Source organism: Micropterus salmoides, unplaced genomic scaffold (assembly GCF_014851395.1).
Source record: "Micropterus salmoides isolate LMB-PRFRI ecotype aquatic unplaced genomic scaffold, ASM1485139v1 Ms_hic_scaffold_9, whole genome shotgun sequence".
Taxonomy (NCBI): Eukaryota; Metazoa; Chordata; class Actinopteri; order Centrarchiformes; family Centrarchidae; genus Micropterus; species Micropterus salmoides.
The window spans coordinates 19107296-19121314 of record NW_024044681.1 but is presented as its reverse complement, the minus strand read 5'-3'; the positions used below and the strand labels follow the sequence as shown (position 1 = coordinate 19121314).

General features: G+C 38.7%; 2 protein-coding genes across 3 annotated transcripts in view; both read left to right on the top strand.

The window, feature by feature from the left end:
• Nucleotides 1-4979, top strand: part of cpeb4b (cytoplasmic polyadenylation element binding protein 4b) — a 32354-nt gene extending 27375 nt beyond the window's left edge. For both annotated transcript variants that reach the window (XM_038707548.1, XM_038707547.1), the window contains one exon: nt 285-4979. In XM_038707548.1, the coding sequence (XP_038563476.1) occupies nt 285-512 (228 nt within the window). In that variant the 3' untranslated portion in view covers nt 513-4979. The remainder of the gene's footprint in view (nt 1-284) is intronic.
• A 4080-nt stretch (nt 4980-9059) lies between these two features.
• nsg2 (neuronal vesicle trafficking associated 2) overlaps nt 9060-14019 on the top strand; it is a 45045-nt gene continuing 40085 nt past the window's right edge. Inside the window, exons 1-2 of the mRNA XM_038707424.1 lie at nt 9060-9399; nt 9836-10009. Coding sequence (XP_038563352.1) covers nt 9881-10009 — 129 coding nt within the window. The 5' untranslated portion in view covers nt 9060-9399; nt 9836-9880. The remainder of the gene's footprint in view (nt 9400-9835; nt 10010-14019) is intronic.

The window sequence follows — 14019 nt, the reverse complement described above, 5'->3', positions numbered from 1 at the left end:
GAGTGAGCAGTAAAGACACTGATATCAATGAGAAAAAATTAAAAACAGCAACACTAAAAGAGAAGAGGGTTTATTCAAAATCTAAAGGATTATAATTTTACAGAACCATACCAATAGTATATTTGTTACATCAACAACATTTTCAACTTTCCAGGAAAGCTGTCTGTTTCATTTCCTGCTAATCTGCTGATAAACATCTGGCAGAGAAAGTAGAAAGTATACACAAACAGATATCTAAATGATACAAACATAATACAAATTCAAATGATCTCGATTGATTACAGGTGGAAGTGAAGCCATACGTGCTGGATGACCAGCTGTGCGATGAGTGCCAGGGAACTCGTTGCGGCGGGAAGTTTGCGCCGTTCTTCTGCGCCAACGTCACCTGTCTACAGTATTACTGCGAGTACTGCTGGGCGGCCATCCACTCGCGCGCCGGACGAGAGTTTCACAAACCCCTGGTGAAGGAGGGGGGCGACCGGCCCCGTCACATCTCCTTCCGCTGGAACTGAGCGGCCGACAAGAGAGGGAGAGGCAACAGGGGAGCAGGAGGGCAGGTAGTGCAGGAGTCGCAAATCATTGTACAAATAAATGCACTTTTCTGTTGCTGGTTCCTTTTTGCTCTAATTTCACTGAACCTTTTTCCTCATTTTTATTAAGTTAATATATATCTATATTTTGAAGATAGAAAAGAAAAACTGGAATTATATCCAAATATGTCCAGCAAGGAAAAAGATGTGTAACATAATTTTATTTATGCGTTTGATTTTTGAAATATTTTTATGAGTTCTCAAAAAATACATATATAGGAAAGTTTGAGGTGTGATATGGTACTCTGCTATTCAATTGGCATATTTTTCTAAACAATGTATCTGATTTTAATTTTGATACAAGAGGCCCCAAAACAAATACACTTCATTTGACATTTGATTGACTTTTTTTGTAGCAGAGCTATTGCTTTTTATTTAGTATCGAGTCTCCGGAGCAAAATGCTGTTGGAACAGTATATCATCGGCTTTTTGTTTCTGAGAGGTGTGATTACGTTTTCTATTGATACAAGAGGCTCCAGAGCAAATGTGAATTGAAAAAGGTGTTGCTGAAGAAGAGTGCAATTATTTCCAATTTAAAGAGTGCAGATCCCGGTATACGAGACCCTTAGCAGTTAACCAAAGCTGAATCTCAATTAACTTTGAAGAACAGAGAGGGCCCACTGCAGAACGAAATGGATTATTTTCCCTCCCATATCAAAATGTTTGAACCTCTCTTTTTTTTATGATTTCCCAGATCATACAAATATTTTGATGTTACTTGAAAACCACAACAAAATTTTTAGCAACACATATTTGATCTCCATTTTGACATGCAAAAACTAATACCTCAAACTCAGCTGCTAATGTGCCGAATACAGTTTAAAAAAAAAAAAGAAAGAAAGCAAGCAAGAAAGAAAACATCATCACCCGCTGGTGTTCTCCTTTCCTTAGAACGATAATCAAAGGGAAGTGATGCAACAGGCAGAGTGTGATGTGACTGGCACAGTTTTGTACTCACTTGCTTCATCACCTCCTTATTTTTGTAATCAAACCCAGGGTTGTGCTAGGGACAGAACAGAGCAACGTACAATATACAGCGTATTAGGGGAATGTATGGCGTAGAGGCTACAGGAGAGACAGACAGGCTTACTGGCAAAGAGCTAAAGTTCAGCCCCACTCCCCCCTCCTCATGTCTGCCTGCGGCCTCTGCTGCTACGCTAGCAGCTAACAGAGGATAGGGCCTTGTTCATGGATCCAAACCTGCTTTATGTGTCTGTACACAGTTGGGGGATCCAGGTCTTTCAGGACTGAGGTTAACGTAACTAAGAGAGAGAGAGAGAGAGAGAAGGCTGGTCAAGTGGCCACCCTTTTTATTGCAGTTTTTACGGGCCTACCACCAAACGGGGAAGCTAGCCTGTCTTTGTTCGATTTTCTTTAAAAAATGCATTTGTGCAATTCTCCCAAGTCTTTAATGAAAAAAAAAAGTTCTACTTGCATCCACGAGTCAGCTACATTTAATGAAAGAAGCAATTAAAGTTTATCTGATTTACGAATCGTCAGCACACATTTGAGTCATGGAGGGATCTGCCCTTTCGGCGAACCCTTTATCCTTTCTCCTGCCAAGCTAATCCAACTCAGCATCCAGTGTTTTTGAAGCATAAATGAAGATAGTCTCTGCAGTGTGCTCTACTACTACACACTTGTGACCCACATGCAGTTTGCTCTTGATAACTGCCGGTTGTACCCAGTTTTGGGAGCCAAAGATGGCTGTGCGGTAGTGGGTCATACTGTAGCTCATTTCTTGTTTAGGTTTTTATTCTTGTTTTCTTTCTCATTTCTTCAAGGACGTTTTTCATATAATTTTTTAAAAAAATCTGTCACTTCTGCCCAGTTTTGCTTAACTGTAAAGCCCAGCAAACCAAAGATTGGCCTTGAGCATAATATATTTATATATATATATTTGACAGTGCAGTCAAAACCTATTAGAACACCAGTGGAAAAACAACAGACACACACACACGCCCACACACACACTCATACATACACACACACACACACACACACACAAGGCCTCACACTCTCCATAGCTCAAAATGGAGGTGCACGCTGGTAGGCACTAGATCTTTTTATCTCAAATAGGTCTGCGTGTTTGGGAAAAATTCAACATAAAGTGCACATTCACACAGCAAAAGTTAAACTAACCCTCACATTCGTTTGACATTTTTAAGTTACTCAGTGGTAACCTACTAGCCGAATAAATATGTCAGGGAGTTAGTACAGAAACTTGATTATACACACTAGTGAGAAACGTATCCTCATATCGGCGTGGTGTCGCTGCACCAGTTTTGCACCCTGGACATTAGTTTTGTGGGTGTGGTGGGTGAGCATTTTAGAAGTTAAAACACTTTGTGAAGAATTTGCTGTTAAATGAGATGAAAAAAAAAGATTATTTTATACATGGCCTGCTGATTTTTGGTACAGTGTTTTCTAGCTAAATTATTTTGTCATGCACATATAAACATTTATTATGCACTACTTTTCTAAATATTTTTTCTTTTTCCAACAGTCATTTTAGGCACATTTTTCACAAATGGGGAAACTCCTTTTTGCAATACCTCAATTTTTCACATTGTGAAAGGTAGCTTTTGTACTTTTGTTACTGAGAGATCTGCATATATGGAAATGTTCATTTTAAGAAAAAAAAGTTGAGTGATTTCAATATATATTATTTTCAATTATGCTTTTTATACATTTCAGTGCTGAGGAAACTTTACAACTAAGTGCGCACTTGTGTTGATGCGACTTCAGATCTGCAGAGGAGAGACCAAAGTGTATTGCTCTCTTGGTCTTAGCTTAGCTTTTCGTACACTAGATGTTTCCAGTCAATCTGGTCAATAACAGCATGGCGAGAATAAAAAAAAAAAAAACCAAGTTGTAATTTGAAATCGATGTTAATGTCTCTAAACATGGCTATACTAGTTGGAAAATGGTAACTTCTGTCTTGGTTTCCTCTCCATAGATGGAGCATAACTTATTATAAGGAGAATGCAAAATTTGGTTCACGCTTAACGCTGAATCTCGTATCACAAGAATGGATGTTTGGTGTTTAGATATTTTAATATTTGAAAAAAAAAGTATATATATATTCTTGAACTTGCCAACTAGCACCTATTGTAATCCTTAGCATGCATGACAAAAAAAGAGAAAATGACAAGTACATGAATTAGTTATTAAAAATTAATTGTTGTGGTGTGCACCAAATGTTTCTCAACTATTAAGTTGTTAAGGACACCCCAAACCCACTCTCACCTCACCCCCCTCCCCTCTCCCCACGTGTTGATCTCCTCGCTTCCCCATTCGCAGACCTCTGCAGGATGCACATAAGAGAAAGAGAGAGAGATTAGACGAGAAACAAGACAGAAACAAACTTTTAAATCGATTTGGCAGTGCAGGACTTTGAGCATCTTTATAGAACACTGTTTAAAAGACTTGAGAACTCATCCCCGCTATCTGTCGAGGTGATCTTCTATAGACCTATCTGGAGGAAGGGGAGCTTAAAGACTTGAATGTGGTAAATGTTGCAAGTTAACTTCAAGTTGTTATGTGCAATACTTCTTTTGAACCTTTTTCCAGATAAAGACTCTTTGCAATGTAATTCTTTAATGCCATTTTTAATTGCAGACATTTAATTAAAGAAGATGTTAATATGTTTTTCACAGTCATTTTCTACTGTTATTGTAATCCTTTTCATGCTGGTGTTTGTAAAAAAGAAAAGAAATCAAACTATTTGTACTAATATAAATAATTGAAGTTATTTTTAAAACATTAAAGGTTTTGTGCTCATTTGCTTATTTTGTTTATTTTAAGCTACTGTGATTGATTGCATTGTAATTATTAGGTCAACAATGTATTTAGCTGTTTATTGGTATATTTTTAATTGGAATGTATAATTGATTTTTATAATTTTGATCAGATTTTTGTTATATTTTTGAGGTGAAGCTTTTAATATGTTAAAGTGTCTAGTTTTTACTAATTGCTATATTGTGCTCCACAATATATGGTTCACATTTTCTGAAGGAAAATAAATATTTAAATATTTGTCTGTTAATGATGTTACTTAATGGCAAGATTTCAATAGTTTTTAACTGTGTATGGGAAGGTTGTTGTATTTATTAATAGCATTTTTTTACTTAAGATATCACCTTAATTTTTATTGTCATTTCACTTTATAAGTTCCTATTTTTGTATTTTCCTTTCTAATTAAGTTATGTAATACGGATATGTCCATATTTCTAGGAGTTGGTCTGTAGAAGTGCTAGTGAAACGAAAAAGATAAAATCTAATGTTATTTAATTGTTTGCAGCCAACTATTTATAACAGTATGCATAATTTTTAAATATTTGTAATGTGAAATGTTGAATGAAATAAATCTTAACTGTGATGAAAATATGTGCTTGGTGTGCTTATTTATGTTAAGTCTTGGATATTTAAAGCTGTTATGGGATAGTCTTACTAACTACCAGATGACCCTGCTGTATTTATCAACATGTGTATGAGCAACATTTTCAATGTTGTCATGCTTTGAAGTGGAGTAGTCAAATATACATGTTTGGCCTTTAAAAGCACAAGTAGAGCAGGTTACCATTAGAGCCTCCAACCGTAACTGCTTGTTTAAAACTGTCTTTGATGCAGATGTTTGATAACTTAACGGCAGGCTAAGAAATGGTGTTTCACTGCTTTGTACCTTTGACCACACAGCGATAATGCCATGATGTACTGACCGCACTCAACAGTACACTATACATCACTGCAGCGCTACAAGAAGTTAAACCAGTGAAGGTCGGCAAAACTAAGATTTTCAGCTGGTGAAGTTGCTCTTTAACACTAAATACAATTTTTTGAGACAATTTATTATACCATCAGTTAGAAAGTTGTTGAGAGTCAGCTAAGCTAGATCCGAGGAGGTGATTGTTGTTATGTTCATTTTAGTTTGTATACTCTATGTAGCATTTGGCTATAGGTTAGCAAGCATTTTCACATTCTGGCCCCTTTTGTAAGTAGGTTTCTGTATATTATTAGTCTGGTATCCTAACATAGGTTGCAAATGCACTTGCAAAAACAGCTACAGTCTTTGCCAGCCAACAAAGAAATAACACCACTGGCTGCATGCTTTAAGATGGATTGACTCTTTAATGGACTTGAATTGAATTTTGGGTCTAAGGATATAGAGGTTGTCCTATGCTGTACAGATTGTGAAGGCCCTCTAAGGCAAATTTATGATGTGATATTGGGCAGTATAAATAAAATGGTCTTGACTTAATAAGTTTGTTTGATTGGATACCAGTATGTTCAGCAGACTTGGGTCAGATTATCATCTGTTTAAATTTGTTTGGCTGAGCTTGTAGCTCATACCCCTCAGCTGTGACTTTCTCCCCTTCTAGTTACATGGAGGATTTCTACAAAACTACAGTATATCAGACATGCTATATGCCAATTAAAGCAGGAGTGCTGAAGGGGTCAGGTGTTTTGTTTTCTCAAATTCCAGGTAAAACTGAACCAACTGATTGACAGCTCACTAACACCACCAGCTGGTTACATCTTGCACTGTTAAGTGTGACATCACTCATTGAAACATCAGTTTGCTGGCAATGGTATATTTAATTTAGCAGCTACAGAAGAGAACAATTTTCTTTCAAAAACTGAGAAGATGTCACTTCTGGCATGAAGTGTAGGCCATATGACAAAGCTTTGAGATAGAATAATAAGGTGCATCCTGCCTTTCCAGGTGAGATAACATAGTGGTTCCTTTAAAAAGAAAGACAGGAATGAATGGGTAACAATCAGGATGGATACTGGATTAACAGAATACGGATCTTCTCTTGGCCCACTAATATGAATGCAACCATGACACTGCAACCACAAGATAGAACATCTCACTAATATCTACTTAAAGGTTACAAATCAGCAAGACATAAGCACAATTTTCATAAGCAAACAAGCTTGTCAGATTGTGTCAAGAAATCAAATTAAGTAAATCCGCTGCATTACCATATAGTGCAAAACAACCAGAGAATGCTGTTTAATGCAGGCTGAAGCTTTAAGATTCTCACAATGGCAGATAATGCTGTGCTTAAAAATTCAACGTCTTGTGTTCTGCTTATAGTCAATTCTCCAAGAGCCGAAAAGGAGCAACTTCCTGAACATATAAGGGCATTAAAGCAAGCACAGATCCTGATGTTGACATATGACATAGAGCAATGTGCCACATTTGAGCAACTCTCTTTAGCCACAGACAACAACAGGGTAAGCACCAATCACAACAGGTTGAAGGGTGGTCATGTCTAGCCAAACTTTCTAAACACTTAAGAGTAGCTAGGGCAGTGGCAAAACACATTGAAAACAGTAATCAGTCTTGCTCTGCAGAACATACAATGAATGTCCTTGGCTGAGACAGAGGGATTACCTGCATGTCTTGGAGGATGAAACTGAAGAGCACCCTGTCCTTAATTACCACTGCCTATCGGGCTGCCAGGAAGCTGTCCGATTTTCTTTGTGCTTCATCAGTGAACGGTTAGGTTCCATACTTTGAGATAGATCAGATGAGATGGATGGCCAACATGTAGTCATTTGGAAGGATGTCATGGTGTAGTCCGTCACTCATACAGAGATTGACCTGCACGGGCTCTGGCAAATTACCATAACTCATCAACCCAGGGAGGGACAGGATGGGCTTCTCTGTAGCTACCACTCTGTAGTCTCTGTCAAATAATCGCTTGGCTCAGGATGAAGGGCCAGGAGGCAGCAGCTGCTGGCAGCAGACTTCATAACCTCCAGGAGGTCATGCTTGGACACCAGTGGATGGGGGCCAGCGGAGGTACATGATAACTCTCTTGTGGAAGATAAAGTGGTGGTTCAGGTGCAGGAAAGAAGAGATGTGCACATGCTAAGCACATTTAGCATTGCTGGTAATCAGGCCTGGGGTTGGAAGGGCCTTGAACGAATCCATTAATAGCCGTTGAGAATTAATCATAAATGTTACTGCAGAAACATGATGATGTGTAGGGAAGCCCTTGGCAGTCATTATATATTATTACAAAGACAGAGAAGAAAAGAGAGACAAAGATTTTTCTTTGCCCCGGTACTTATGTTAAATGTCTGATTAAGAGAGATCAAGTCAGATGACAGAGAGATAGAACACCTGGTGATGTCTGTGAATGTTCTCAGTCATCCAGGTCATAGTTATCCAAAGAAGGTTAAAGTCGAGGGCAACTGGACTTGGTTGAATATACTAGAACACATTTCGTCACTCATCCAACAGACTTCTTCAGTTCTGAATTGACCAGTAGGGAATCTCAGCTATTTAACCTCTGTGGGGTCGTTTGCCTCAGGTGAAGATACCAACGATGGTCGTTCAGACTTGGCTACTAGTGGCTCTAACGACCATAATTGTCTTTACAACAGCCATTAGCACTAACGAGCGGCGGTACCAATGATCTTGGCAAACGACCCCACAGAGGTTAAATAGCTGAGTTTCCCAACTGGTCATTTCAGAACTGAAGAAGTCTTTGGATGAGTGACGAAACATCTTCTAGTATCTTCAACCAAGTCCAGTTGCCCTTGACTTTAACCTTCATCGGATAATGCCTGGTGAGTTTAAAATCCAGCAACTCTTTTCAGGGTGTTCAGCAGTCCTCTCTGTTACGGTATAAACTACAAGACTGGCCCACCTGATTAAATCATTCTTGCTCCTACTGTATTCTTTTTTTAATTTATTTAGATTTTTGATTGCATTTGATTTGATTTATTTTTTGCAATGTTGCATTTATTTGCCTCTTTGATTCTTATTTATATTATTTGGGCGTGTCTCATTCGCTTTTATGGATGATGAATTTATTCATCTGACAAATTTGCCTAACCACTAAGAACTTCACATCCTTTCTCGAATAAACTTCCCTCTGTTTCCCACACAAACACACACCTCAAGTGGTTTAAAGCCTGATTATTGATGTAGTTTTAGACATCAGCTCCTCTCAAACCTGGCTGTGTGTCACTCATTAAACCACCAGATGGCACTGTGGGACCAAAAGAACCAATTTGATGGTTCATGGTTTATGCTGCTTTCAAATACTGTGGGAAATATTGATATTAATCTAATTTGTTATCCGAGGGGGTTTGCTCTCTTCAAATTTACAGATGGGAAAGACTGGATTTTCTATGCATGCTGGGCTTTTGGGCTGTGTCATTTAGAACGTATAATTAATTCAATTAATAATTGTTTGAAAATAAAATAATAGTGTTATTTGTTTTTTTTTTTTAAATTCTAGTTACCTTTAAACTGTCAAATTTGAGCGGTCGCAAGATACATGCATATATATGCCCTAATTTATTTATCAGAACAAAAAATGAATCTGCAACAAGACATACTTTGACTAAATCATTTATCTTTATATAAATACTTATTATTATTATTCAGATAAAAACTAAGCTCGGGTGCAGGAGTTTACGAGCAGCCCTGAAGTGCAACATTAATTCGACTTCCACTTGAGCCAAACAAACGAGACTCCCGAAAGGATAAAAAAAAAAAAGAATCCCCCTAGTGGCATCTCCTGCGGCTGAGTGTAGCAGCGCGGTGAAGAAGAGGCTGTGGATTTGGATTAGAGGGTTGGGCTGCCTGCTGGTAGGAAACCTGCCGCCAGACATCCAGTTTGTCTCCGGCGGTGCAGCGTTGCTTTCCCGCAGCATCAGCAGCAGCGACACCGCAGCGCAGCCTCCAGTCTCACCTGCTCCTCATCTGCGCTTCCCTCCGCCTCCGTCCAGACAGAAACACTGCAGCAGCACAGAGTAAACGGACGGACAAGGACGATCCGCTGTAAGTAACTGCTTTTTCAGCTTTTTACAGCTGCATACATTTTAGTTGTTTTTGTTTTGTGATAAAGAAAGCTGGGGACGATTCTGTTTGGTTTTAAGTCCGAGATATGTTTACATTTTCCAAACAAGATTAGATAGCTTTTTGTGTTTTGCTCTTTTTTTAATCATTCACTAAAGTGCACAATAAATATGAACACTTTATCAAATTACTGTTTTGTTGTTGAGACATGAAAATCGGAGCATGGATTCTCTCAACAACCCTTGATACCATGTATTCACATTTATTGTGTAGCTACCTAAAGGCAACAGTCAAGTCAAAATCTCATTTAGTTTCCTGTCATACTTGAATCTTCTTTAAATAGCCAGGCCAGCCAGGTTTCATTGACCTGAAATGCTGCAAGGTAAAACCATCCTTTTCCAACACCTCCCCTATTCAGGAGCAGTCTTCAGGGAAATAAGGGACTGTTTAAGGGCAGTGAAAGATGGTGAAACTGGGAAGTAATCTTCAAGACAAAGGAGCCAAACCTGTGAGCGTGGAGGACGGCTTTCAGAATGTGCCCCTCATCACTCCACTGGATGTTGGCAGCCTCCAGAGCCAAGCACCTGACAAGGTGAGAGACTATAGTGTTAGTTTGTACGTGTGAGTGTGTGAAAGAGAGAGTTTCTTCCGCTTGTTTGTGCATCTATCTGTTTTTCTAAATCACCATGTCTTTCTATTAGCTCAGTGGTGTTGACCTATGTTGTCCTCAGATCCTCTTCTGCCCCCCCCCCCCAACATACACATATACACAGCCCACAGCCGCATACACTTTCATTCACTCACACATTCATTCATCTCAGCTGTCTCCCAGCCATGTCCTTTGTTTTCCAGCTGAGATTAGGAGACAGATTTGGTGCCAGACAGACTGTCATTTATCATCTCGACATCCCATAGTAACTGCACCGCCGCTCGTTAATCCAGTTACCATGGTGGCAGTGCAACGATTGGTGTTTCTATGGGGTCGGGATAGAGAACTGCACTGTTTGCATATTATAAAAATATGGAATATTATAATACGCCAGCTCATTGACACTCCTGGTACATATGAAAGCTTTATTATCGGACCATTGTGTGACAGTGTGGCTTGTTTCAAGGCAACATTTACAGTGTGATGATTTTATTTTACATTTGTAGAAATCCATATCTCTTTCCTGAGCTACTGATCAATCGGAGAACTCTAAGTATATCAATTTATCATAATATCATTGCACTAGTTAGTTTGCTCTCCTCTTATTGGGTATCGGAAGATTTAAAGTCACACAACATTATTCAAACCTATTATTTTCATTTACAAGTTTATTTGACAGGGACCCTGCATAATAAACATGAATTGCAATACTTGAAATCTGGTGCATTATGCAGAGATATAGATAAAAGCTTGTTTTCTTCCCAAGTCCCTGGGCAGGTGAACAAAAATACAGACGGCAGGACTATATGCTCTGCCTGATAGGGCTTCAGGGAATTCAGTTTGCAACAGGATTACTGTTTAATAGCTACTTTATATTAATGCTAAACAACATGGATTTCCTTTGGGAAATCCGACCCACATACTCTCTACTCTCACAATTAGCCTTTAGTTATACTTCGTTAACAGTCAGCATTACCTGCAGTGTCACTGGAAAAACAAGTGTACAGTGATTGAGATTTGACATTTGATATCGTGATTTGATAGTGACATCATCCTACACAAGGAGGCATAAGAAAAGCTGTCACAATAGAGATTAAATTATTAGTCAATTCACTGATTAGTGGATCACCAAAAAAGTAATTGCTATTCACTATTTTGATAATTGATTAATCATTTGAGCCATTTTTCAAGCAAAGATTCCAGACATTCTTGCTAGATTCTAGCTTCTTTATTATGGGGATTTGCTGCTCCTCTCTGCTTTGTAAATTTAAAGGAATAGTTTGACATTTTGAGAAATATGCTTATTGCCTGTAAAACCCAAATGTGTAATTTTTACACTTTGGTTTTTGGAGATAAAACAAACACTTATAACATGTCCATTTATGAGTTTTAGAGATACTGCTAGGCAGGGTGTGAATTATACAGTGACAACCGGGGGGTCAACTTTTTTTCCAGGTCCAAAAGAAAACCCAGTACAGCACAGACGCGGGCTTCAGTGAACTAAAATCTTACAATGCTTACAATATCCTTGCCTATTTAACTAGTGTCATCAGTCTGTAGATGATGATAAATCAAATTTATTACACCAATTCATGGGTGCTCCGTACCAGATGACAACTTTTGTAGGTTACCAAGCATTCTAGAGGAAAACTGCCAGCAAGTCAGACACACAACAGCAGACCATCATGACCGCTCAAAACAAACCTACACTGTGTTGATACAGAACTAAAGACACATAAAATACAGTCTACATTATCTCTAATTCCTAATTTTTATCATTCTCATCAAGTTTAAAGTTTCAACTTGCTCTTTTTTAGCAAATATCTTCTTTCCTCTTGCTCATGTGGACTGTGAATGATGTAATCTTCGTCCAATAAAGCAGTCGTCTGACAAACACTGTTGCTGGGGAATTGGGAATTTTGGGGAATTCCAGAGTTAAAACAAATGCCATGTTTATTGTGAAAGGACTCACAAAAGACTTCAAATGAAATAATAAACTCTATATTGATGTAATAATGTATCTCTACAACAACTAATCCCCAATTTCACTGCTCATGCCTAAACACCAGTATTACCTGACAATTAGGCCCACATAAAATATGAAATAATTATAATGAAATGATAGGGTGGGCTCTCAGCTAGCTAACATCAGATCGCTCATTTTAAGTAAAATAAATGCTAATTATGAATCTCTGAAGGTAGGAAAGTTAAGTGTATTAAAGCAGCTAGATAGTTAACTACTGACATTAACCTGCTGTGTCTCCATTAGCGTGTAATGCACCGGAATGGAGCAGCTGCGCTGTGAGTGATGCAGACAGACAGACAGACAAGATGTTCAACTAACGTCGATGTTAGGAAATGGTACGGTACATTTTAGGGGTGTCTGAAATCGTATTTCAAGATTCTTGAATATAAGGCATGAGTACGGGAAATAAATTGTAATATTTACAAATACAGGTAAGAAAGACCCCCCTGAACTGTTGGTTTTGCCTCTTTTGGGGGGGGTCCAAGCCTTAACTAGTGCGGTCAGACCTCCCCAATCCCCCCGTAATTTAAACCATACTGCTAGGTGAATTTTGGTACCTTTAACAGAGACAGGCTAGCTGTTTCCGCTAGCTCCCTGTCTTTATGCTAAATTAGGCTGCTGGCTGAAGCTACAGACATGAGTGGTACTGATCTTTTCATCCATCTCTCAGCAAGAAAGTAAATAAGCATATTTTCCGAATAATTCTTTAAATGTCTTTTAGTTTTGGATGTTGGCGGGACAAAACAAGCTGTTTAAAGATGCCTACTTAGGCCCTGGAAATTTGTGATTGCCATTTTGTTACTCTTTCTTACACTTTGGGACTTATTATTAGCAGTAGGGAATTTTATTTATATATTTTATATTTAATAGCTTTTTGTCGCATTTAATAAAACTGTCATTATGTCCTGACATTAGTACATGAGACAGATAATATGTAAAAAACAAAAAACAAACAAAAAAACAGGTTACTCTGGCTCCTCCTACTGCTCCTAATGCCACTTGCAAAAATCCACCGCTCCCGGGTCAAAAGAACCAATCAGAGCCAGGAGGGGTCTATAACGAAGCGTCAATCACTGCTCGTAAACCTTGTGCATGTTCTCATTCAGTCAAACTCAATATCTTCAGCATGCGTTTGTCTTAGAAACAACCACCAGCAATGAAGAACTATGGTCCCAAGTTACCTGCTGCCTTGCCTTTAAAAAGCATCACAATATATGCCATTCAATAAGAGCAGGTGTCACATGATATGATGGATATCTGATTTTGTGGTTTTATTGTGGAGGGTTTACAGAAAACCCCAAAAACAGAAGTCCATTCGCGCTGCTACAGACAGAAACACACCAAAACCTGAATCCTCACTTCTGCTGAGGGAGGCACAGTCCCTTTCCATTTCATTTACCTGTTAACTGGGGAGACTCGTCACTCTATGCATTTGCTGACACACACACACACACACACGCACACGCACAGTAAAAGACACAGGAAGGCATGCTTGCACTTTCATTCACAATGGAGCTTGTGTGCACTCTGAAGGAGTGTGTGTGTGTGTGTGTGTGTGTGTGTGTAATACAGGCATGTGAGCATGTTTGTGTTTTTGTGTGTGTGTGATTGACAAGCCGTTTGCAGCCACGAATTCGTAACATGACATTCATAGAGCTAACATTCCTTTTACACCGATTAAATCAGTCCCACTAGACTCAAGAACATCGCTACATGCTGCGGTCAAAGCTGCTATTGTGTTATGATTATAGCACACACACGCACACATATATACTTTGCCATGTCACTGTACTGTGTGTTTTGGTTTTGCTGATTACCTGAACCACTAGAGAGACAGAGAGAATAACCTGGCTGGAGTATGAGCTCCTGCGACATACCAGTGAGTTATTGTCGTTGACATTTTGAAAGGAAAAGAGGTCAGAGATGA